This window comes from Cyanistes caeruleus, unplaced genomic scaffold (genome assembly GCF_971803275.1).
Source record: "Cyanistes caeruleus unplaced genomic scaffold, bCyaCae1.hap1.1 HAP1_SCAFFOLD_105, whole genome shotgun sequence".
Taxonomy (NCBI): domain Eukaryota; kingdom Metazoa; phylum Chordata; class Aves; order Passeriformes; family Paridae; genus Cyanistes; species Cyanistes caeruleus.
In genome coordinates, this window is record NW_028255906.1 from 1 (window position 1) to 22,639 (window position 22,639).

General features: G+C 48.4%; 1 protein-coding gene across 1 annotated transcript; it reads right to left on the bottom strand.

Moving 5' to 3' along the window:
- Positions 1 to 17,528: 17,528 nt before the first annotated feature.
- On the bottom strand, positions 17,529 to 18,324 carry LOC147646250 (uncharacterized). The gene is made up of 4 exons (XM_086873698.1): positions 18,268 to 18,324; positions 18,009 to 18,158; positions 17,671 to 17,819; positions 17,529 to 17,535 (listed from the first exon to the last, which is right to left on the bottom strand). The coding sequence occupies exons 1-4, from the start codon at positions 18,322 to 18,324 to the stop codon at positions 17,529 to 17,531; spliced, it is 363 nt and encodes a 120-aa protein (XP_086729824.1).
- Between the last annotated feature and the right edge of the window lie 4,315 nt (positions 18,325 to 22,639).

The following is a 22,639-nucleotide window of genomic DNA, read 5'->3' on the forward strand; positions in this document are numbered from 1 at the left end:
CGCTGTGGATGCGCCGCTGCTTGACCAGGTTGCTGTTGTGCTTGAAGCCCTTCCCGCAGTCGGGGCAGCGGAAAGGCCTCTCATCCCTGTGAATCCGATAGTGCCGGAAGAGAATGGATCTGTTGGGAAACCTCTTCCCACACTGAGAACACTCGGAGATCCCTGTTCTGCTCTGGGAGCGCTCCTGGTGTTGATCCCAGTCCCTGTGCTGGCCTCGCTCTCAGTCTCGGAGCAGTCCCGGGGCACTCCCGGAGCCGATTCCGGTCCCGGTGTCGATCTCAATGGCGCAGCGGTGCCGGTCCCGGTCTCAGTCCCGGTCCCGGAGCGGTGCCGCTCTCGGTGCCGGTGCCGGATTCAGTCCCAGTCTCAGGCCCGCTCTAGGCCTCAGTCTCGGTCTCGGTCTCCATCTGGGTCTCGCTCCCAGTCCCGGTGCCGCTGGAACCGAGCCCTTTTCGGGTGATTTCAGGTCCCTTTTGGGCGTTTCAGGCCACTTTGGCTGATGTTGGGGCCCTTTGGGTGATTTGAGGCAAAACCAGCGACTTTCAGGGTGGACCTTGCACCCATTTGGGAGATCCCAGGGTGATTTTAGGCCATTTGGAGTGGGTTTGACACCGCTTTGGGCATTTTTATGCCCTGGTGGTTGCAGTTCGGACCCCTTGGGATGATTTAAACCCCATTTGGCTGATGTTAGGCCAAACTATGCAGATTTAGTGCGCAGTTTAGGTCCCTTTATATGATTTTGCTTTTCTCCTTTGTTTATTGAAATTTCAGCAGTTTTAACACGTTTTTTTCCCAGCTTTTTTATCAAAATCTTCATAAAATATGCCCCAAATGTTCTCAAAATCCTACAAAATTCCAGAAAAACTTCACAAAATTCCACAAAAATCCCAAAAAACCTCCTGAAATTCCCACAAAATTCCAGAAAAATACCACCAAATTCACCAGACACAAAATCCTGAAAATTCCAGAAATATCTCAAAAATTATAGAAATATCCCACAAAAATCCCTAAAGCATTTAAATATCCCACAAAATTCTTTAAAAAATTCACAAAATTCCACAAAACCACCATAAATTACAGAAAAATCTGATGCAATTACACAAAATTCCACTAAATTCCAAAAATATCCCAAAAATCTATTCTAATTTGAAAAAACTCCAGAAATATTCCAGAAAAAAATCCAGTGAAACACCACAAAATTCTTCACGTTTTCTCAACATCCACAAAATTCAAGAAAAATCCCAGGAAATTGCAGAAAAATACCAAAAAATTCCCTGAAACTTCTCAAACCCAAACCAAATTCCAGAAACATTTGATAAAATCTCCACAAATTCTCACAAAATTTAAGAAAAAACCCACAAAATTCCCTAAATTTTTTCAAAACCCAACAAAATTCCTGCAAAATCTGACAAAATCTCCACCAATCTCCACAAAATCAAGGAAAAATCCCTCACAATCCTCCAAATCTCCTCCAAATCCCAGAAAAATCCCACAAAAATCTTGAAAAGCTCCTCAAAATTCCAGAAAAGTCCCACAAAATTCCTTAAATCTTATCAAAACCCAACCAAATTCCAGACACATCTCACAAAATCTCCAACAATTTCCACAAAATCCAGGATAAACCCCTCACAATCCTTCAACTCACCTCGAAATCCCACAAAAATCCAACAAAATTCCGGAAAAATCTCACAAAATTCCTTAAATTTTCTCAAAACCCAACCAAATTCCTGCAACATCCCACAAAATCTCCACAAATGTCCACAAAATTCAAGAAAAATCCCACAAAATTGACTAAATTTCCTCAATATCCCACAAAATATCAGAACCATCTCAAAAAATCTCCACCAATTTCCACAAAATCCAGGAAAAATCCCATTAAATTCTTGAAAGCCTCTCAAAATTCCAGAAAAATCCCACAAAATTCCCTAAATCTTCTCAAAACATTACAAAATTCCTGCAACATCTCACAAAATCTCCACCAATTTCCACAAAATCTATGAAAATTCCCTCAAAATTCCTCAAGTCTCCACTAAATCCCAAAAAATTCTGGAAAAGCCCCACAAAATTCCTTCAATCTTCTCAAAACCCAACCCAATTCCTGCAACATCTCAAAAAAATCATGTCAAATCTCCACAAAATCTAGGCAAAATCCCTCAAAATTCTTCAAGTCTCCGCCAAATTCCACAAAAATCCCACAAAATTCCAGCAACATCCCACAAAATCTCCTCAATATCACAAAAAATTCTTGAAAAGCCCCTCAAAATTCCAGAAAAATGCCACAAAATCCCCAGAATCTTCTCAAAACATTTCAAATTTCACAGACATCTCACAAAATCTCCACAAATGGCCACAAAAGACAAGAAAAATCCCTCAAAATCCTTCAGGTCTCTACCAAATCCCAAAAAATTCTAGAGAAATGCCACAAAATTGCAGAAAAATGCAACAAAATTCCCTAAATCTTCTCAAAACCCTATGAAAATCTGGAAACATCCCACAAAATGTCCACAAATGTCCACAAAATACAAGAAAAATCCCTCAAAATTTTTCAAGTCTCCTCCAAATACCACAAAAATTCCACAAATTTCCAGCAACATCCCACAAAATCTCCTCAATATCACAAAAAATTCTGGAAAAGCCCCACAAAATTCCAGGAAAATCCAACAAAATTCCCTAAATTTTCTCAAAACATTACAAAATTCCAGAGACATCTCGCAAAATCTCCACCAATTTCCACCAAATCTAAGAAAATTGCCTCAAAATTCTTCAAGTCTCCTCCAAATTCCAAGGAATTCAAGAGAAATCCTCAAAATTCCAGGAAGATGTTATAAAATTCCTTCAATCTTCTCAAAATCCTAACAAACTCCAGCAACATCCCACAAAATGTCCACAAAATTCAAGAAAAATCCCTCAAAAATTCTTCAAGTCTCCTCAAAATCCCACAAACAACTCACAAAATCGCACAAAATCTCCTCAATATCCCACAAAATTCTGGAAAACCCCTCAAAATTGCAGAAAAATGCCACAAAATTCCCTCAGTCTTCTCAAAACCCAACCAAATTCCTGCAACATCTCACAAAATCTCCACCCATTTCCACAAAATCTAGGAAAAATCCCTCAAAATTCTTCAAGTCTAATCCAAATCCCACAAAATTCTGGAAAAGCCCCACACAATTCCCCAAATCTTCTAAAATTTCTACCAAATTCCTGCAACATGCCACAAAATCTCCACAAATGTCCACAAAATTCAAGAAAACTCCCACAAAATTCTTTAAAAGCCCCTCAAAATTCCAGAAATTTCCAAAAAATTCCCACAATCTTCTCAAAACATTACAAAATTCCACAGACATCTCCCAAAATCTCCACCAATGTCCACTAAATCTAGGAAAAAAAAATCCCTCAAAATTCTTCAAGTCTCCTCCAAATTCCAAGAAAATCAAGAGAAATCCTCAAAATTCCAGGAAAATGTTACAAAATTCCTTCAATCTTCTCAAAACCCTACCAAACTCCAGCAACATCCCACAAAATCTCCACAAATGTCCACAAAATTTAAGAAAAATCCCACAAAATTCATTAAATTTCCTCAATATCCCACAAAATTCCAGAACCAGCTCACAAAATCTCCACACATTTCCACAAAATTCAAGAAAACTCCCACAAAATTCTTGAAAAGCTCCTCAAAATTCCAGAAAAATCCCACAAAATTCCCTAAATTTTCTCAAAACATTACAAAATTCCAGAGACATCTCGCAAAATCTCCACCAATTTCCACCAAATCTAGGAAAAATTCCCTCAAAATTCTTCAAGTCTCCTCCAAATTCCAAGGAATTCAAGAGAAATGTTCAAAATTCCAGGAAAATGTTACAAAATTCCTTCAATCTTCTCAAAACCCTACCAGACTCCAACCACATACCCCAAAATCTCCACAAACGTCCACAAAATTCAAGAAAAATCCCTCAAAAATTCATTAAATTTCCTCAATATCTCACAAAATTCCAGAACCAGCTCACAAAATCTCCACACATTTCCACAAAATTCAAGAAAACTCCCACAAAATTCTTGGAAGCCCCTCAAAATCACAGAAAAATACCACAAAATTCCCTAAATTTTCTCAAAACATTACAAAATTCCAGAGACATCTCGCAAAATCTCCACCAATTTCCACCAAATCTAAGAAAATTCCCTCAAAATTCTTCAAGTCTCCTCCAAATTACACAAAATTCTGGAAAAGCCCCACACAATTCCCTCAATCTTCTCAAATTTCTACCAAATTCCTGCAACATCCCACAAAATATCCACAAATGGCCACAATAGACAAGAAAAATCCCTCAAAAATTTATTAAATTTCCACAATATTCCACAAAATTCGAGAACCAGCTCACAAAAATCTCAACAAATTTCCACAAAATTCAAGAAAACTCCCACAAAATTCTTTAAAAGCCCCTCAAAATTCCAGAAATTTCCAAAAAATTCCCACAATCTTCTCAAAACATTACAAAATTCCACAGACATCTCCCAAAATCTCCACCAATGTCCACCAAATCTAGGAAAAAAAATCCCTCAAAATTCTTCAAGTCTCCTCCAAATTCCAAGGAATTCAAGAGAAATCCTCAAAATTCCAGGAAAATGTTATAAAATTCCTTCAATCTTCTCAAAACCCTACCAAACTCCAGCAACATCCCACAAAATGTCCACAAATTGCCACAAAATTCCAGAAAAATACCACAAAATTCTTCAAGTCTCCTCAAAATCCCACAAACATCTCACAAAATCTCCTCAATATCCCACAAAATTCTAGAGAAATTCCACAAAATTCCAGGAAAATCCCACAAAATTCCCTCAATGTTCTCAAAACACAACCAAATTCATGCAACATCTCACAAAATCTCCAAAAATTTCCAGAAAAATCTAAGAAAAATCCCTCAAAATTCTTCAAGTCTCCTCCAAATTCCAAGAAATTCAAGAGAAATCCTCAAAATTCCAGGAAAATGTTACCAAATTCCTTCAATCTTCTCAAAACCCTACAAAACTCCAGCCACATCCCACAAAATGTCCAACAATTTCCACAAAATCTACTAAAATCCCTCAAAAGTCTTCAAGTCTCCTCCAAATTCCACAAACATCCCACAAACATCCCACAAAATCTCCTCAATATCCCACAGAATTCTAGAGAATTTCCACAAAAATCCAGAAAAATGCCACAAAATTTCATAAATCTTCTCAAAACACAACCAAATTCCTGCACCATCCCACAAAATCTCCACAAATTTCCACAAAATTCAAGAAAAATCCCTCAAAAATCACTAAATTTCCTCAATATCCCACAAAATTCCAGAACCATCTCAGAAAATCTCCACAAATGTCCCACAAAATCTAAGAAAATTCCCTCAAAATTCTTCAAGTCTCCTCCAAATCTCACAAAATTCAAGAGAAATCCTCAAAATTCCAGGAAAATGCTACAAAATTCCTTGAATCTTCTCAAAACTCGACCAAACTCCAGCCACATCCCACAAAATGTCCACAAATTGCCACAAAATTAAAGAAAAATCCCACATAATTCTTCAAGTCTTCTCAAAATCCCACAAACATCTCACAAAATCTCCTCAATATCCCACAAAATTCTAGAGAAATTCCACAAAATTCCAGGAAAATCCCTCAAAATTCCCTCAATGTTCTCAAAACACAACCAAATTCATGCAACATCTCACAAAATCTCCAACAATTTCCAGAAAAATCTAAGTAAAATCCCCAAAAATTCTTCATGTCTCGTACAAATCCCACAAAAATCCCACAAAATTCCAGAAAAATCCCACAAAATCTCCTCAATATCGCAAAAAATTCTGGGAAAGCCCCACAAAATTGCATAAAATGCAACAAACTTCCCTAAATCTTCTCAAAACATTACAAAATTCCAGAGACGTCGCAAAAAAATCTCCACGAACTTCCACATTATCTAGGAAAAAACCCCCAAAATTCTTCAAGTCTCCTCCAAATCCCACAGAATTCTGGAAAAGCCCCACACAATTCCCTAAATCTTCTCAAAACCCAACCAAATTCCTTGCACATCCCACAAAATCTACACAGATGTCCACAAAATTCAAGAAGAATCCCTCAAAAATCACTAAATTTCCTCAATATCCCACGAAATTCCAGAACCATCTCACAAAATCTCAACAAATGTCCACAAAATTTAAGAAAAATCCCACAAAATTTATGATAAGCACCTCAAATTTCCAGAGAAATCCCACAAAATTCCCTAAATCTTCTCAAAACCCAACGAAATTCCTGAAACATCCCACAAAATCTCCATCAATTCACAGAAAATCTAAGAAAATTTCCTCAAAATTCTTCAAGTTACCTCAAAATTCCAGAAAATCTCACAAAAATCCCTAACTTTTTTCAAAACCCTACCAAATTCCAGCAACATCCTACAAAATGTCCTCAAATATAAAAAAAAATTCATGAAAAATCCCACAAAATTCCCTAAATCTCCTCAAAACCTTAACAAATTCCAGAAACATCCCACAAAATCTACACAAAGGTCCACAACATTCCAGAAAAATCACACGAAATTCCCTAAATCTCCTCAATTTCCCACAAAATTCCATGAAAATCCCACGAAATTTCCTAAATTGTCTCAAAACTCAAAACATTTAGCAAATGCCCCAATTTCTCATCTCCTATTGAATATTTCGGTTTTGGAGGCAAATTAAATTGGGATACATTAACTTTTAAAGATATCAATGCCATTGTTCTTTGCCCTTTTCGAGCAATCTGTCGAGCTCAAGTCTGCTTTTCCATTTTCTTCACAAATTTTGGAGTTGGTGTCCTTTGCAGTGCATAATTGCTACTTGTTCGGGTTTTTGTATTGCTTTTATCAATTGCAGGACTGCATCTTGATGTTTAATGTGTGTGCCTTGAGCAGACAGCAGTCTTCTTTCCTTCCACAGCACTATGTGGACATGCACTACTCCAAAGCACACTCTGAGCCAGTCCAGATGTTTCCCCTTTTCCCTTTACTCAATTCTAGTGCTCTGCTTAAGGCAACCAGTTCTGTCCTCTGGGCAGATGCATTTGCTGATAATGCTTTTGCCTCCACCATTGCACTGACTGTTGTTACCGCATATCCAGCGTATCTGGTCCCGTTCTCCACCAAGCTGCTTCCATCTGTGAATAGCTCTCACTCTGCTTGCTCCAGTGGGATGTCTTTCAGGTCTTCTCTTGCCAAATAGGTGTCCTCTATTACTTCTACACAGTCATGCTCTAATGGGCCTTCTTCAGTTGTGGTACCCAGGAACAGAGCTGCATTCAAGAGGTCAGTTGTCTTTAGTGTGACATCATCCTGCCCAGTCAGGATTACCTGGAATTTCATCATCCTGCTTGGAGATAGCCAATGGCCCCTCTTTTGTTCTAAAACAGTGCTCACCATGTGTGGCACACAGACATCTATGTGTCTACCCATGGTGAGTTTCCTGGCTTCTTGTGGCAGCATCACGCTGGCTGCAACTGCCCGCAGGCATGAAGGCCATCCAGCACTCCCCTTGTCAAGCTGTTTGGAAAAGCAGCCTACCGGCCTTTCCCAGCTTCCCAAACCTTGGCTCAGCACTCCCAGTGCTAGGTGTAGTCTTTCATGCACAAACAGCTGGAAATCTTTGGACAAATCTGGCAATCCGAACGCCGGAGCAGTTGTCAATGCCTCCTTCAGTTTGAGGAAGGCCTCCTTCTGTGCTCTGCCCCAGGTAAACGGCTGCGTCTTCTGGGCCTCATCCAGGGCTTTTGCAATTAGTCCATAGTCCATGATCCACAGGCAGCACCACCCTGTCATCCCAAGGAAGACTCGCAGCTCATGCACGTTCTGGGGTTCTGGAATAGCACAAATAGCTTGAATACAATTAGTACCCAGCTTACATTGCCCTGGTGAGATTTCACATCCCAGGGAAATCACAGTCTGCCAGGCAATTTGTGCCTTTTCTTTAGACTCCTTATATCCTCCCATTCCCAGCTGATTTCAAATTTCAATTGGTACCTTTATGCAGGTTGTTTTCTCTTCTGTAGCTATCAGTACACCATCAATATACTGTAACAGCAGGTATTGTTTTCTCAGTACTTGCCCGTTCTCAGTCCAAATCTGCAGCTCCTTCCCCAGCTGGCTTCCAAATAGGGTTGGACCATTCTTGTATCCTTGTGGGAGTCGTGTCCAAGTGAGCTGAGTTTTCCTTCCTATTTCTGGATTTTCCCATTCAAAGGTAAACAGTTTCCTACTTTTTTTGTCAAGGGGTGTGCAGACAAAGGCATCTTTTAAATCAAGTACAGTAAACCATTTCTCTTTCATTTTTATAGATGTTAACAATGTGCAAGGATTAGCTACCACTGGGTAAATATCTTTAGTTATTCCATATATTGCTCTCAAATCCTGCACTAGTCTTTATTGGTCAACACAGAAATTTGGGCTCCAGTGTTAACTACAAAAGTAAAAAGTGGATGTATAGGACCCACTATTATTGAGAAACCGCTCAGACTATTCAGCCTAGTCTTCACAGAAGTATGGAGAACATCATTTATTTCTATCTTTAGCACACTTTTATAGGGTTTTACTGGGTCCCCGGGCTAAGCAAGTTACTCTTGGTTAATCCACACCGGTTTACATTTTTTCTCTTATACACAAGGATGTTGTTTTGCTTCATTCTCTCTGCTTCAGGAAAGTTCTGAGGCTCTTTGGGCTCCACTCCCAGAAGCTGAGAAGGAGACAGCTTTGGCTCACAGCCCAGAGCCTGTGGAGCTGTGCTGGGTTATCCAATGGGGCATTCCATACAATGAACTTGGGACAGTGCCAATTAGAAACAACTTCACTCAACTTTGAAGTGAGAAGCCATCTATTACCTTGCTGGGGACCCCCTTCTTTATCTCCAGTGACCACCAATACTGGCAGGGAGAGATTTCTTTTCTCTTGTCTGGGTTTTCCTTAAGAGAACCAATGCATCTAACACCTTTGCTTTCTCTGATTTTTCTTCTGCCATTTTTACAGGTCCATCATTTCTGCTGGAATGAATTAGCTCTTTTGGAGGGTAAATTTGATTCAGGAGAGGGGTTTCCCCCTCTTCTGTTTCTTTTAGCGAGTCAGCATTTTTGAATTTTCATCCTGGAGGGCTGCTCACAACAGATGGATCTTACTCTTTTCTTCATTTAATTGTTTTTGCAAAATTTCAACTAGGTTTTTGAAGGAGTCTAATCTAGTTCAATCCTCACTTCTTTGCTTAAAGCCAGTTTCTAGAGCTGCTGTAAAACAAGCTCCCAAAACTGAGCAGAGTATAGTTTGATTTTTGACCAGTTTAAATTTTCTTTCATCTTGTAAAGAACACACTCTATCAATCACATTTTCCAAATTAAACCACTAACTAAGCGCCTGCTTTTCCCCTCCCACAGAAGGTCTGGCATTGTGTTTTGATAATAGAGCATAAAATGCAGCTTTAACTTCTGCACTGCCCTTTTCAGTCATTTTTACAAAGGGAAAACCACTACAGGGAGGTATAAACTTCAATTATACACACACACACACACACACCCACACACACACACACTGCTTTTTGCTTCCCTGTGTGGGTAAAAAGACCAAATCTGCTCGGGAGGCACTCTTTCAGTTTAAAATTCTGATTGTCTCTTTGCTACACCAAGCACTCAAAATTCATACACACAACAACAACAAAAACATTCCCACCCTTTTGCACTAAGGGATCATTTGTGAAATTCTGCAGACAGAGCCCTCAAGTGAGTGTGGGGTGCTTTTCACCTCGGCGTGTGCAGTTTGCGGGAAATTCGAGTTGCCCCCCTTGCTTTCTAGACACCGCTCACTCTCTTGGGAGTGTCGGGCTGGGTGCGGCGGGAGCAAAACATCTTTCCCCTAATACAGACTGCACAACAAACCTGCAGCCCCTTCTGTCTGTCAGAAATCCTGTCCGTGACTCCAGTTTAAATGTCACGATTCGCTAACGCCAGTGGGAGTCGCGAGAAGTTTCTTTGATCTCAGAGGGCAAAAAGGACACAAGGGATTTCAGTTGAAATCACAACAGCAATAATGTACATTTATTTTAGTGATAACAAGGATTATGTGATAGAGGAGACGGAGAGAGAGAGAGAGAGGGAGGAGAAAGAAAACAAAGTAAAGAAAGAGAGAGGTTATAGCTACCAACAGATGAGACAGTGTCACAGGGGTCTTTTTCCATGGGGAGATCTCGCCAAAATTAATTTAGCCTTATGTAATTCTTCCCCAAAGTGACCTTGTTTCCAATGTGCTAAGAAGCACCCCAAAGGAGAAGTACCTGCTATGAGAGCATTGCTGCCCAAAACCCCTTTAAGCTTCTCCATGTCACAACTACAATACACCACAAATGCCAAACCTGCAACGCTTTCACAGTCGTCTGACGGACGGCGCCCAGGCAATCCCAACAGGAATTCCTTCAGCCCAACCAAGCGCAGCTTTTGCTGCGTCTTATTGGCAGGCACCCAAACCAAAGTGAAAGCTCCTTACCTCTTCTCCTGGGGACGCTGTGAGCAGCGCAGACGGTCGTGGCCGATGGGCTCCCCGAGAATCCCTCGGTGCCGGCTGGAGCAGGATCGGATCGCGAGCTCGCTCAGCAGCACTCACAAGGTCCCATCTGGTCCATAACCAAAATGTTAGAGTTCAGGAACACACATCATCACACAATGATTATATGCAGGTGCTTTATTGAAGAGCTCTGGGTGTCAGGGGTACACAGACCCAAATCTGACCCATCTTGGTTTTGAGTTGAACATGTTTTATACTCTATCGTTATACAACTTACATATTAATTATTAAACTTACATTGTTCTATTGTATGCATTGTTTTTACCCAAGCATGGATTTCTCGTGATCCCACCCCAGCCCCCTAACATTGTTCCTCATGTTCTTTAAACAATAATTATATCTAATCACATCTAACAATTCTATCATTTATCATATATTGATTCCACAGGTGCAGTTTCACATGATCTTTAGCAAGCACAAGGCCTAACATTTCCCTGGGCCTACTTTTCCCAGGGCTTGTCAAGCCTAACTTTCTTTCTGAGTTCCCGAATTTCCTAAGATTTTAAAATGTTTTACGATCACCTCCAGACACAAAGAATCCTGCCTGAACAGTCAGAGAGCTACATCTATTTTTAGTTTTAACTTTTATAAATTTTTCCAGAGCCTGCTGGCTGTGTTCAAGGTTTTCTCCCTATTTCCTCCCTAGTGCACATTCTCCAGAAACTCTGCTTTTACATCCTTTTGCATTGATTAAAGTTACCTGCAATGACCAGTCAATCCAAACCATGGGAAAACTCGAACTTAAATGTGTACCTAGGCAAAATATTTACCTCCCACATCTGAAGCCATGAGCTGCCAAGTACTGTCCCCACTGTCATACCCTGTCCCCTGGGGCTCTGCTGATGCCATTTCAAAGGGGTTGCCAATGAAAACAAGTTTGAATATTTTGGTAGTTTCCACATTGGCATTCAAATCCTTGACTAGATAAATCACAAGTCAAGATTTCTAGGATTCTTCCATACCAAAGCTGTCATTCTCACCCTGGATTTTAGAGTGTCTGAGCAGTCAGACAAGGTTTTAGTTTTAGACCCTACAGACAAAGTCCCTGCTGTTCGGCGATCCCATTCCATCAGCATATAGTCCTGATGATTCCTTTAGGCAGGTGCAGCAAAGGCAAGAATGAGCCAAACAAGTTGTTCCTGTGTTCTCATGTCCTGCACAGCAGTAACTGGGAATTCAAGAATGGATTCAGGAGACAGTGGGTGCACAGGGAGCCACCAAGACTTTGGGATGCTGAAATGGACCAGCCTGGTGCCTGTGCCCGGGCTGCACCGCGCTGAGCTCCAACTGGACAATCTAACAATGGTTGAATGGACACACCATGGGCCACTGGAGACTCCTACTCCTAGTTCTGTGAGCTACACTATTCACCTGTCATTCACCAGATGATGTTTTCATCTTTGCTTGAAACCCAGGAGAGGAAAAGGTCAACAAGGAAAAGTGTTCTCCCAGTTCTAGTGACACCTGTGCCTGCACACCACCTGTGCCCATGGCAGGGTGCTTGGAGACTGCATGATGTTGATGCTACTTTGCAACACCAAGTGCTCAGGGATTCTGGGATTGCCCAAGTGGAGAGCAAAACTGAGCCATGTAAGTCCCTGCTTTTTTTCAGCACATCCTGCTTCTTCCTTTGTTCCAAGCAAGTCCAGGATTTGGTTTAATGTGTCTTTAAGGTGCCTGGACAGATGAGAGGGAGGGCAGCTGCCCCATCAGACACTCTCTCTCTCTCTCTCTCTCTCTCTCTCTCTCTCTCACTCAGGATGGTGCCAATGCCGCTGTCTTGGGACACCTGAGTGTGGAAGGCAAGCTCGCCCTCAAGCACGGCCATCCAAGTCAGTCACGGGCACAGGCTGCAGCTGAAGCTGGCAAGCGTTGCTGTGAGGCTGCAAGTGAAGAGAAATCTATTGTGGCCAACTCTGCTGAAGCCTTTTGCCAAAGCAAAGGCAATTGTGCCCAAAGCATCCCCCTATTTGGCACCCGGCTGCTGCGGACGCCTCAGTGCGCAGGTGCCGACGTTGGGGCTGCTGCTGTTCCTGGGCACACTCTGCTGCTGTTTCTGTGGGCTCCAGAGCCGCTTGGGCAGCAGCCACTGGGCAGCCCTGCTGGAGGAGACATCGCCACCCTCCCCATGGTGGCAGCAGCTCTGTGGGCCCCGAGCTCTGTGTCAGGGGGGCCTCGGTCACAGCAGCGTGGCCTGGGCAGCCGCGAGGGCCCGGGCTGGCCGCCAGCCCTGCCTCTGCCCACTGCCCCTTCCTGGAGGCACCCAGTGGCCGTGGCCTGGCAGCACCCCCTGCCCTCCATGTCCCCAGCCAGTCCAGCCTGGGCACCTCGGGCTGTCCCCACCCTCCCACTGGGGTGGTGTCCCAGCCTCCAGGCCTTCTGCTGCAGGCCTGGGGGACATTTTGGGGCAGCACCGGAGCAGCCGGGTGTCAGGGACCAGGCGGCTGCCTGGGGGCTGCTTATGGCCTCTGACACCCAATTCCTCAGGGCTTCCCACCACCCCGGCTCCTCCAGGGCCTTGTGTCCCCTTGGAACCTCCTGCCACCCACTCCCTCACACATCCCCCTCGTGCCTTCCCACTGCCTTGTCCCATCTGGGCCTCCGCAGCCCCTCATCCCTTCACGGCCTCCCAGCACCCCGTGCCCTCAGGGGCTCCCCCAGCCTGGCCCGGCAGCAGCGCCGCAGCCCCACAGGAGCTCCAGCAGCTCCTCAGCCATCACGGCACCAACACACGGGCAGCAGGACACAGATGGCGCTTCCTGCCTGCCACAGGGCTTGTGGCTTCAGCACAACCACCAAAGGCCAAGGGGCTTCTGGCCATTTCCCCTGCGCCACTGCATGCCCCGGCAGGTTGCTGAACACAAGAACCCTTTTCCCTCTCTTCCCCTATGCCCCTCACACCCTGGGCAGCAAAAGAAAGGTCTTGGGACTCTTGTAGTTTATATCATATCCTATATTATTTACATACTAGATGGAAACGAAACGAAGAAAAGAACAATCTCTATGAAACAAAAAATAACAGATGGCCCATGTGGCCCCAGAAGATAGAGCCTCTCAGCCCTAACATAACCTATATTATTTACATAGTAAAAAGAAAAAAATAGAAGAAAACAATTCTTATGAAATAAAAAATCCCGGCTGGCCCAGGTGGCCCCAGCAAACAGAACGTCCCATATCAGCCTTGAGCACATCTCCAGCAGCGCAGCCAGCCCAGGCCCGACAGACGAGGCCGTGTCCTCCATGCCCTGAGGATTTGGTCTTGCATCCTCTGCAGGATGGAATATCGGGCACTCTGGATGGCCCGGAGGACATACAGCGTCTCAAGTGCCAGGTCTGACACGGCACCGCTTCTGTCCTCCGTCAGGCGTTCGAGGGCTGCAAGAGAGACGAACAGAGCCACGGTCAGATCCCAGAGCTGCGGGGGCCCAGCGAGAGCCCCCTGCCAGGGCCATGCCAGCCGGCTCTTGCCTTGGCCAGGAGGGAGCAGGGACCAAGGGGGTCAGCCCGAAGCTGCTGGCCACAAATGCCCCACGTGGCCCTGAAATCTCACTGTGCTCTGCCCACGCCGTCCCTCATCGGCACAGGGAGCAGAGCCCTCCACAGCCTGGCCAGGGCTTGCAGCTGCCCCTGACAGCCACCGCTGTCAGCCCGCTGTCCTGGCTCACCTCTGCACAAGACCTGGAGCTCTGCCTGCTGCCCCCTCAGCTGCTCCCCGGCCATCCCTGAGAACACAGAGCTTGTCAGGGTCCCAGCAGCACAGCTCCCTGCCAGCGGCGCTGCCAGCCCTGTGGCCACACGGCCTCCTGCCCCGGCAGGGCTCAGCCCGGGCCCTTGTGGCACCCTGACTCAGCCCAAGGGCACGGCTGCCAGAGGCCGGCAGCAGCAGCCCCGAGGGCAGCCGGGGCTCCAAGGCGCCGGGCCCGGGTGCCGCTGCCGGGGCAGCAGCCGGGGCTGGGGCCGAGCTGCGGCGGGGCGGGGAGGGAGCCCGGGCTCGGGACTCACCGATGACCCTGATGGCCGCCGCTCGCAGGGTCTCCTGTGGGTCCTGCAGGTACTGCAGGGCCCGGCGCAGGTGCTGGGTCAAGGGGATCCTGTGGTCTGCCAGCTGGAGAGAGCGGCAGGAGGGAAGGCTTGGCGCGGGCTCTGTCCCTCGGCCGGGCGCCGCTGCCTGCGGCCAGTCCCGGCCTCCCGTGCCCGGCCAGCCCTGAGAAGCCGTGCGGCCCCCGGGTGCAGCCGTGGGCAGGGGCACAGCTGCCAGCCCCACACACTGAGCACCGGGGCCAGGGGGCTTCTCTAGCCTTTGGCTGGCACTTGCAGGCTGCCCTTACCACGAGCTTGGCAAACTTCCACAGCTTCTCCTTCCTCACAGCTTTTTCTAGGTCTGGCCTCTTCAGGAAGTCAGCCGCGCGAAGGAGCGTTGTCCGAGAGGCCTGGGGAGCAGCAGAGAGCCGCAAATGGCCCCACAAAGCAGGGCACAGGAGTGTCCCAGTGCCAAGGGCTGGAGGAGGCTGCAGCCTGCAAGCCTGCGTCAGGGCAGGAGGCAGCTGAGCCCCCTGCCAAGGCGCAGCAGCAGCCCAGGAGTCCTCACCTCTGCCACATGCCGATTCTCATCTTGGCAGTGGAAAAAGAGTGGGAGCAGGCTCTGGTACACTCGTTCCTTCAGGGGCTTTCTTCCTTCTTCTTCTGCTGAAGACATCACTCTTCGAAGGAGAGACATGGAGAGCAGCTGCACCTGGCTATCAGGCTGTATGAAAGGAAGGAAGGAAAAATGACCTCATCATTGGCTTCTTGTGGCCCACATTGGCGCAGGCCTGCAAATGCACAGGGCACAAAGTGTCCGGGCAGCAGGCAGTGGCCGTGGCTGGGGCACAGAGCCTTACATTGTCCAGGAGTTTCAGGAGCGGCTCAGCCAGCTGCAGGGCCCTGCGCCAGGATATTGGGGTGTCTTCATCCGTGAAAATATAGCTCAGGAGAGCAATGCTCATCCTGGCCACGTCACTGTCCAGGTCCCACAGGAGGTGCACTAGTCTTCCTGTCAGGCTCTGAATTCTTTCGGCCTGTGCAGAACACAAGGGTGTGAAAGCCCGGGCAGCTGCCGCAGGGCCCAGAGGCCAAAGGGCTGTCCCAAAGCACTCGGGCAGCTGAAGCAGGAGGCAGGAGAGCTGCGAGGAGCTGCCTCAGCACCCAAGGCAAAGGCCAGCCAACGCCAAGTGACAGCATTGCCCAGCCTCATGCTGCCACCACGGCTTCAGCTGCTGCCCCCTTCTCACCATGGAGGGACGGTCCCTTAGCAGGAGGAGAGCCCTGAGAACCTGGTGATGCATCTCTCTGGAGTTGTACCACAGGTACTTATACAAGATCTCCATTAGGCTGTCACCACAGTCACTCAAGTCCAGGCAATCTAGGAGCTGAAAGGCACAGGGCAGTGAGAGGGGAGCCGGCCGGCAGGAGCCTGGAAGTGCGCAGGGCTGGGCCCAGGCAGCAGCACAGGGCGCGGGTGCCGTCGCAGGCAGCTGTGGCTATGCCAGGGGACAGGGCTGGCAGGGAGCTGAGCGAGGTAGTGCTGGCCATCAGGCTCACCTCCACAAGGAATGCCATGGCAGAGACATCCCAGTGTGGCAACGGTTTGCTGAGCACCTCAAGCAGGTAGCTTAAGATGCTTTTGCACAAGTGGGCGGATGCACGGCGCATTACCCTGGAAGGCGGAAAATGGCAGAAAGAGTCTCAGCAAGGGTGCGAAAAACTTCTCCCTGGACTGACTGACACAGTTGTCCTATTGCCCCAGGCTGCTCCTGGACACGCTCCTCTCACAGACTTTTGCAGTCTCCTTGGCCATCCCTCGCTGACGACGCCCTCAGTGACGAGGCCCTCAGGCCCATGGCCACGGTGACTGTGGGGGGCATCCCGGGCAGGGGGCACAAATGTCAGAGGCAGTGGGGAGAAGGGGGTCTCACCTGGCCAGCAGACCCACGGCATAGTGGTGGGTGTCAGCACAGAGCAGCGTGTCCCAGCCACGCTTGCGTTCCATTGCCACCACCACATGCTCCAAGTGGAGACTGCAGAGCAGGGCCTTCAGGGTCTGCACTGCAAACCTGTGTGCACAGCAAAGCCCAGGTGACGCTGGGAGCGCTGGCTCCGAGGCTGGGGAAGTGGCAGTGACAGGAGGAGTGGCATGGAGCACCTGTTGGGGCTGGTGGAGAGGCCGTGTTGCTCCTGGCATTCCTTCCAGAAGGTATGGACGTCCTCTGTCCTATACAAAGTACTGAAGTACGTTTGGAAGAGCAGATGCACAAAGAGGCGGGGGAAATAGACTGTGAGGATCTGTGGGCAACAGGGCCCCTGGAGGATCTTCCACATCACCAGAGTTGCCTGTAGAGGACAAAGCAGCCCGAGACAGCGCTCAGTGCTGGGGCGTCCGTGTGGCAGGGCCTGAGCGTGGTAGGGAGAGGCCGAGGCAGACACAGGTGGAGCAGCGGGCCTGGTGGCCCTGAAGCTGCCCCTAGGCCAGGTTTGTGGCCAGTGCCTGAAGTAGGGAGATGCAGTGGGGGAAGGAGGCAACAGAGCTGCTGGAGAGGCGGCCGGCCTTGCGGTGAGCAAAGGCCAGCTCCAGAAACTCACAGTCAGGGAAAAGACAGCCGTCTTGTCCCCATCAGTGGTGCCCAGGTTTTTCTGCGGCCAGCTCCCCACCACATTGATGAGGAGCGGTGTCACTTCCTCTGAAATCCAGGGCGAGAGCAAGATGGTCGTCCACATGGCCATAGCAGCTCTGCGGGGTCAGACACAGCACCGTGGGCTGGGCAGCAGCGGGGAGCTGAGCTGGCCGCCAGCTCTGCCTGTGCCCACTGCCCCTGAACGGCAGCAGCAGCCAGGCAGCCCAGCCCTGTGGGGACAGGCCCCTGAGGGGCAGGCTGGCAGCACGGCAGCGGGCTCAGGGGCTGACTTTGTAGCAGGGTTGGCAAAGGGAGCAGCCAGAGGGCCCTGCAAGTCTGTGTTGCTCACAGCCCTGGGCCGGGCTGTACAGGGTGATGGGCTGGGGAGCCCTGAGGCCTCGGGGCAGCTGGGCCCCATACCTGTCACACGTTGGGGCCACCCGCAGGAGAGTGATGGCCACATCATCGGGCTCTGCCTCGGCCACTTGCATCAGGGCCCAGTCCATCCTGTGCTCAGCAGCCTCATTGGCCATGAGCCACTGGTGGATGTACCTCACCACGCCGGGCACCTGGAGAAGGCACAGGGAGACTTGGAATGCTAGCAGAGGGAGTCAGCAATGTGCCCAGCTTCTTCCCCAGCCAAGTGCTTCTCTTCCAGCCCACTGCCATGGCCTCAAAAGCTTCAAGTGAGCAGCAGGCGTGGCTTGGGAAAGCCAAGCAATTGCTGGAGGATCAAAGGCTGGCCACAGGCTGCTTACTTGCTCTGGATTGAAAAGAGCCATCTCTACAAGCAGATCCAGCTGGGCAGCGCTGCTCTGTTCTACCAAGACCTCTGAGGATGCTTTGACCTCAGTGTCCATAGGTCTGGTGTCTTCCTTGCCAATTCTCGTGATGAATTGGTAAAGAAACTGTAGGAGAAGGGCAGGAAGGCAGGGAAGTTGCATGGAGTGCTCCAAGTGCGGTGCTGGGCTGAGCAGTGCCAGCAGGCCCAGCGCAGGTGGGGATGGCTGCAGGTACCTGCGCTGCTCTGCGGAAGCGGCCACGGGCGGTGTCCTGCTCTTGTGTGCCGTCCATGGCTGCATCTGGCAAAGAGCAGCCAGAGCTGAGGGGCTGCAGGAGAGGCCGGAGAGCACAGCCCAGCCCTGCGTTCCCCAGGCAGGGACACTCTAGGGATGCCCCAGGGGATGCAGCACGGCCACTGCTGCGGGGGCAGCCCCAGCCCCTTTTTTGTGCTGTCCATGGGTGTGTGTCCACAGGACAGTGTGGGATGGGATGAGATGGGATGCAATGGGATGGGATGGGGCCAAGATGGCCGCAGGCACCAGCCCTGTGGCCCAGCTCTGCCACTCACCCTCCTCCAGCGGCTGCAACTGCTGCACCTCTTCGGTCTCTGGTGCTGGGGCAGCTCCAGGGCCTTCTTCCTCGACCTCCTCCTCCTCCTCCTCCACCCAGGCCAGCTTGGGCACTCTTGGGGGTCGCTGCTCCCTGTCTTCTTTCGGACTCTCCCATCCTTTCCATAGGAACAGCACCAGGGGATGGCATGGCATGGAATGGGATGGGGCCAAGCTGGCAACAGGCACTAGCCCTAATGCCGAGCTCTGCAACTCACCCTCCTGTGGTGCCTGGAACTCCTGCACCTCTTCAGACTCCTGTGCCAGGACAGCTCCAGAGCCTTCTTCATCCTCCTCCTCAAGCCAGGCCAACTTGGGCACTCTTGGGGGTCGCTGCTCCATGGCAGTGACTGGATTTCTGGCTACTTGCAGGAGAGATGGCTCGGAAAAGCTCAGAGTCAGCAAGTCCTGCAGTCGTGCCTGGAAGGCACCTGCAAGACTCAAGTCCTGGCAAGATTGCAAGACAGCGAGTCCTGCACTTGGGTCTTGAGGGCTCCTGCCACAAGGACAGGAGGCTCCTCAACGGGGACTGTGGTCTGGTCTCAAGGGCAGAGACTGCAGGGATGGGCGACACGTCAGAAAAGCTCCGGGTCACCAAGTCCCACGGTCTGCCCTCAAGAGAACCTTAAGAAGGAAGCCTCGGCAAGGCCACAAGTCAGCAAGACCTGTGGTCTGGCCTCGAGGTCACCTGTAGTAATAGTGCTTCAGAAAAGCTCCAGGTCCGACACAAAGGAGTGCGCTGTGCGGGGGCTCCTCACAGCACCGCTCTGGCGCGTCCTGACCCGTCGCGTGCACCGAGCACTGTGGCGTGGCCCTGTCACCGCCAGCTCCTATGTCAGCACGTGTCACAAAGGGCCCTTTGACATCTGCTCCCGTTGCCACCATCCCACGGTGACCGTGCTGCAGCGTGTCACAAAGGGCCCTTGCACACCCTGCCCTCCGCCCTGGGGCCGCCCCCATCCCCCCCCAAGTGGCCCAGCTTGGAAGGAATCTATTGCCCAAAGTGTCTAAGACAGCCTGACGGGATCTTTAGGAACAGCTTGTTAGAAATGAAATGGAGTCAAATTTATCAATAAGAATTTTATTGAAAACTTTGTAAAATTTACTCATGGAAATGTCTCAGTGTTGAGAGACAGGTGTCTGCTAGGGAGGGCAGGAGCCTCCCTTGGAATGAAAAATGTAGACCCCCTCCCTCCAAATTATGATAATCTTGAAATCAAGGGGCTCTCAGGCAGAGATCTGGGGATAGGAATGACAGTTTTTTACTAATATTTATAACCAGGCAAACAAACAACAATAACTACAGCGTTAGCAAGAAAACAGAGCCAGGGACCCCGTGACAGCTTTCTGGGCTGAGACGGGAAAGGATGGAGGAGAGGCTTTGTTTCACAAACCCCCTCGGGTTGGCAGTCAGTGCTGGTGCTCCTGCAGGGCTCTGAGGAACACTCAGCTGGAACAGCAGGGATGAGCTGAGATCCCGGGCCAGTGGCTGAGGTGGATCAGCAGCTCCGTGGCAGTGGCTGGCACTGCCACACGTCCCGGCAGGACAGGGGGTGCGAGGCCACCAATGAAGAGGGAAGAAGGAGAAGAAGCAGCAGCTCCATCTGGGTGATGGCGAAATTCCCTTCTCCCCACCACAACAGCTCTGCACCCAAAGTGTTCTTCTCCGAAGCTGAAGAAGCCACCAAACTGTCCTCACCCCTCCCCTTTTCCTGCCTCCTTCCCCCCCTGGGCCCAGCCAAACTCTTTGTTTTTCCTCAAGCACCCACCAGGTACCCGCAGTTAAGTTTTCCTGCAAGTCATGAGTAAAAATTCCACAGGCAAGCCAGAACTAAATAGAAAATAAAGGACACCAAACCCCCAACACCTGTAAGTTGTATCTTGAGAGTCAGACAGGATCTTTGTTTGCCAGAACCACCTCTGAATTTAATCAAGGCATTAGTCATCAAAATTATTTTGAAAATTTAAAGATCAAAGTAGCCAAAATACTCAATGTAACTAATTGCTGGGTATGTTCTCAGCTCAGGTTGGGTGGAATGGGGTTCCCTCGGAGGGCTCACCCTGTGGGGTGGCCAAAACTCTGTCAATGGGCTCTGACTCGTAACGGATCCAGTGCAGGGACACTGACAGAAAACTATGCTGTGGAACACAGGAATGCAATTATCAGTTTTACAGGATTGACTGAGATTTCCCTTCCGGAGAAACCAAGCCCTGTTCTAGTTGGAGACCACAATGTGAAAGGATTTCTGTGCTTTACCATCACAAGCCTACTCATTCTTTTTCCTCACTCTCATTCACGGTAGGAACAATAATTCTGTTGTCCATGGAGCTGGCACCTTTTGAATTCCAGAATAATGTCCCCAAGGTCCTTTGCTGTTCAGCTTTACCGCGCTGTCTGTGGCTAACAAGGCTTGCTGGGGTCCTTTTCCCTTCGGCTGGAGAGGTGCCGGGTCCCAGTCCCTGAGGGACAGCCAGGCTCCTGGCTGGAATTGGTGTGGAAGTCCCTCAGGGTCACATCAGCCTTCACATGGAGCCCTGTAGATCTGAGCATTTTCCAAAGGGGCCGTTGGGGCAAACAGGGAGATTTGGTCTGGCAGGGTCTGTAAAACAATATCCCATCCCATCGACTTGTTCTGGCAGAGAACACTTGGCTGCAGGGACATATTCCCATTGTTCCTGTTCAGGTCTCAGGATTCAAACAATGTTGTCTTTGCCCAGAGCTGTTCCTTCAGCTGGCTCGGGAGGGCCATTTGGCCTCTGGACCCACACTCTGGCTCCTTTATTAGGACTGCTGGGTCCAAACTCTTTTTATCCACAAATGGAGGCAATTTGAAGTGGATATCCTTTCTTCACAATTATTTTTTAAATGGCGATATCAATATTTCTTCTACCTTGTCATGGGGTTGAATAATCAAATCTTGTTCACTATTGTTTAACAGACTTACTTCAATTTCTCCTTGATAATCTGCATCAATTCCTCCTCCCGTGACATGAACCCTTTGCAAGGCCAAGCTCCAGTGAGCAGTTATCAAACCAAAGTGTCCTGGAGGAATCTGAATTCTTATTCCTGTATTGTAAACTGTCATTTGCTTCTGATTTCTCCTAATGAATTCCAGTGCATGAAGGTCCAGCCCTGCAGCCTGTGGGCTGGCCCTGGCAGGGGCCATCACAGCCAGAACAATTTCCCAGGCAGTCCAAGTCTCACTGTCCATGGCTGTGTTTGCACATTGGGTGCAGCCATGCACACCCAGGGGTTTCCATTTCCCAGTGGGCCCATTGTTAAGGGCATGGAGCCCATCTGGGAGATGGGTTCTCCACCGGGACAGGTTCCCATCTCCTCATTTTATCAACTGCTCTTTTAACAATTGTTCAACCAATCCTGCAGCTTGTAGATAGTGTGATACATGAAAAACCCAGCAGTCTTAATCACTGTATTTTTCACAGGAACAGACAAAGCATTCCACATCACAGCATCAGCAAACCCTATAAAAATTGCCAGTTTTATCCCTTCCTCCTTTATTCCTTGTATACAATTCACAAAGTTTACCATTGACATTTGGGTCTTTGCTAGTCCTTTTTTGTAGGGTATTTTAGTGTTACAGTGAGCAGCCAAAGCTAAGAAATTGGAATTGTCAGCATTATTTCACATTATCGATTTTTAGTTATATATATAAATATATATTATTGTGTTGTTATAATTATTGTTGTTATTGCTATTGTTATTATTATTTTACTTGGACAAACAAACCTGAGCTAAAGACTAAAACCCTCTTCTGTCACTCCACGTGGGAGCATTCCGAAAACAATTGTTCCTTCTGTTGGTGCTGTTAACAGAATCCCTCCTTGTCTTCCCAAACCCATGAGTTCTTTTCCTTTTTCCATATGCAGTGTTTGGATGCATTTTAAGACATCCAGCGGTTCAGCCTCTTTTAACCGACTGCCCCACTGCTCGCACGGTGCTCCGACCTCAGCCCCACTCCAGAGCCAGCGAACTCTGG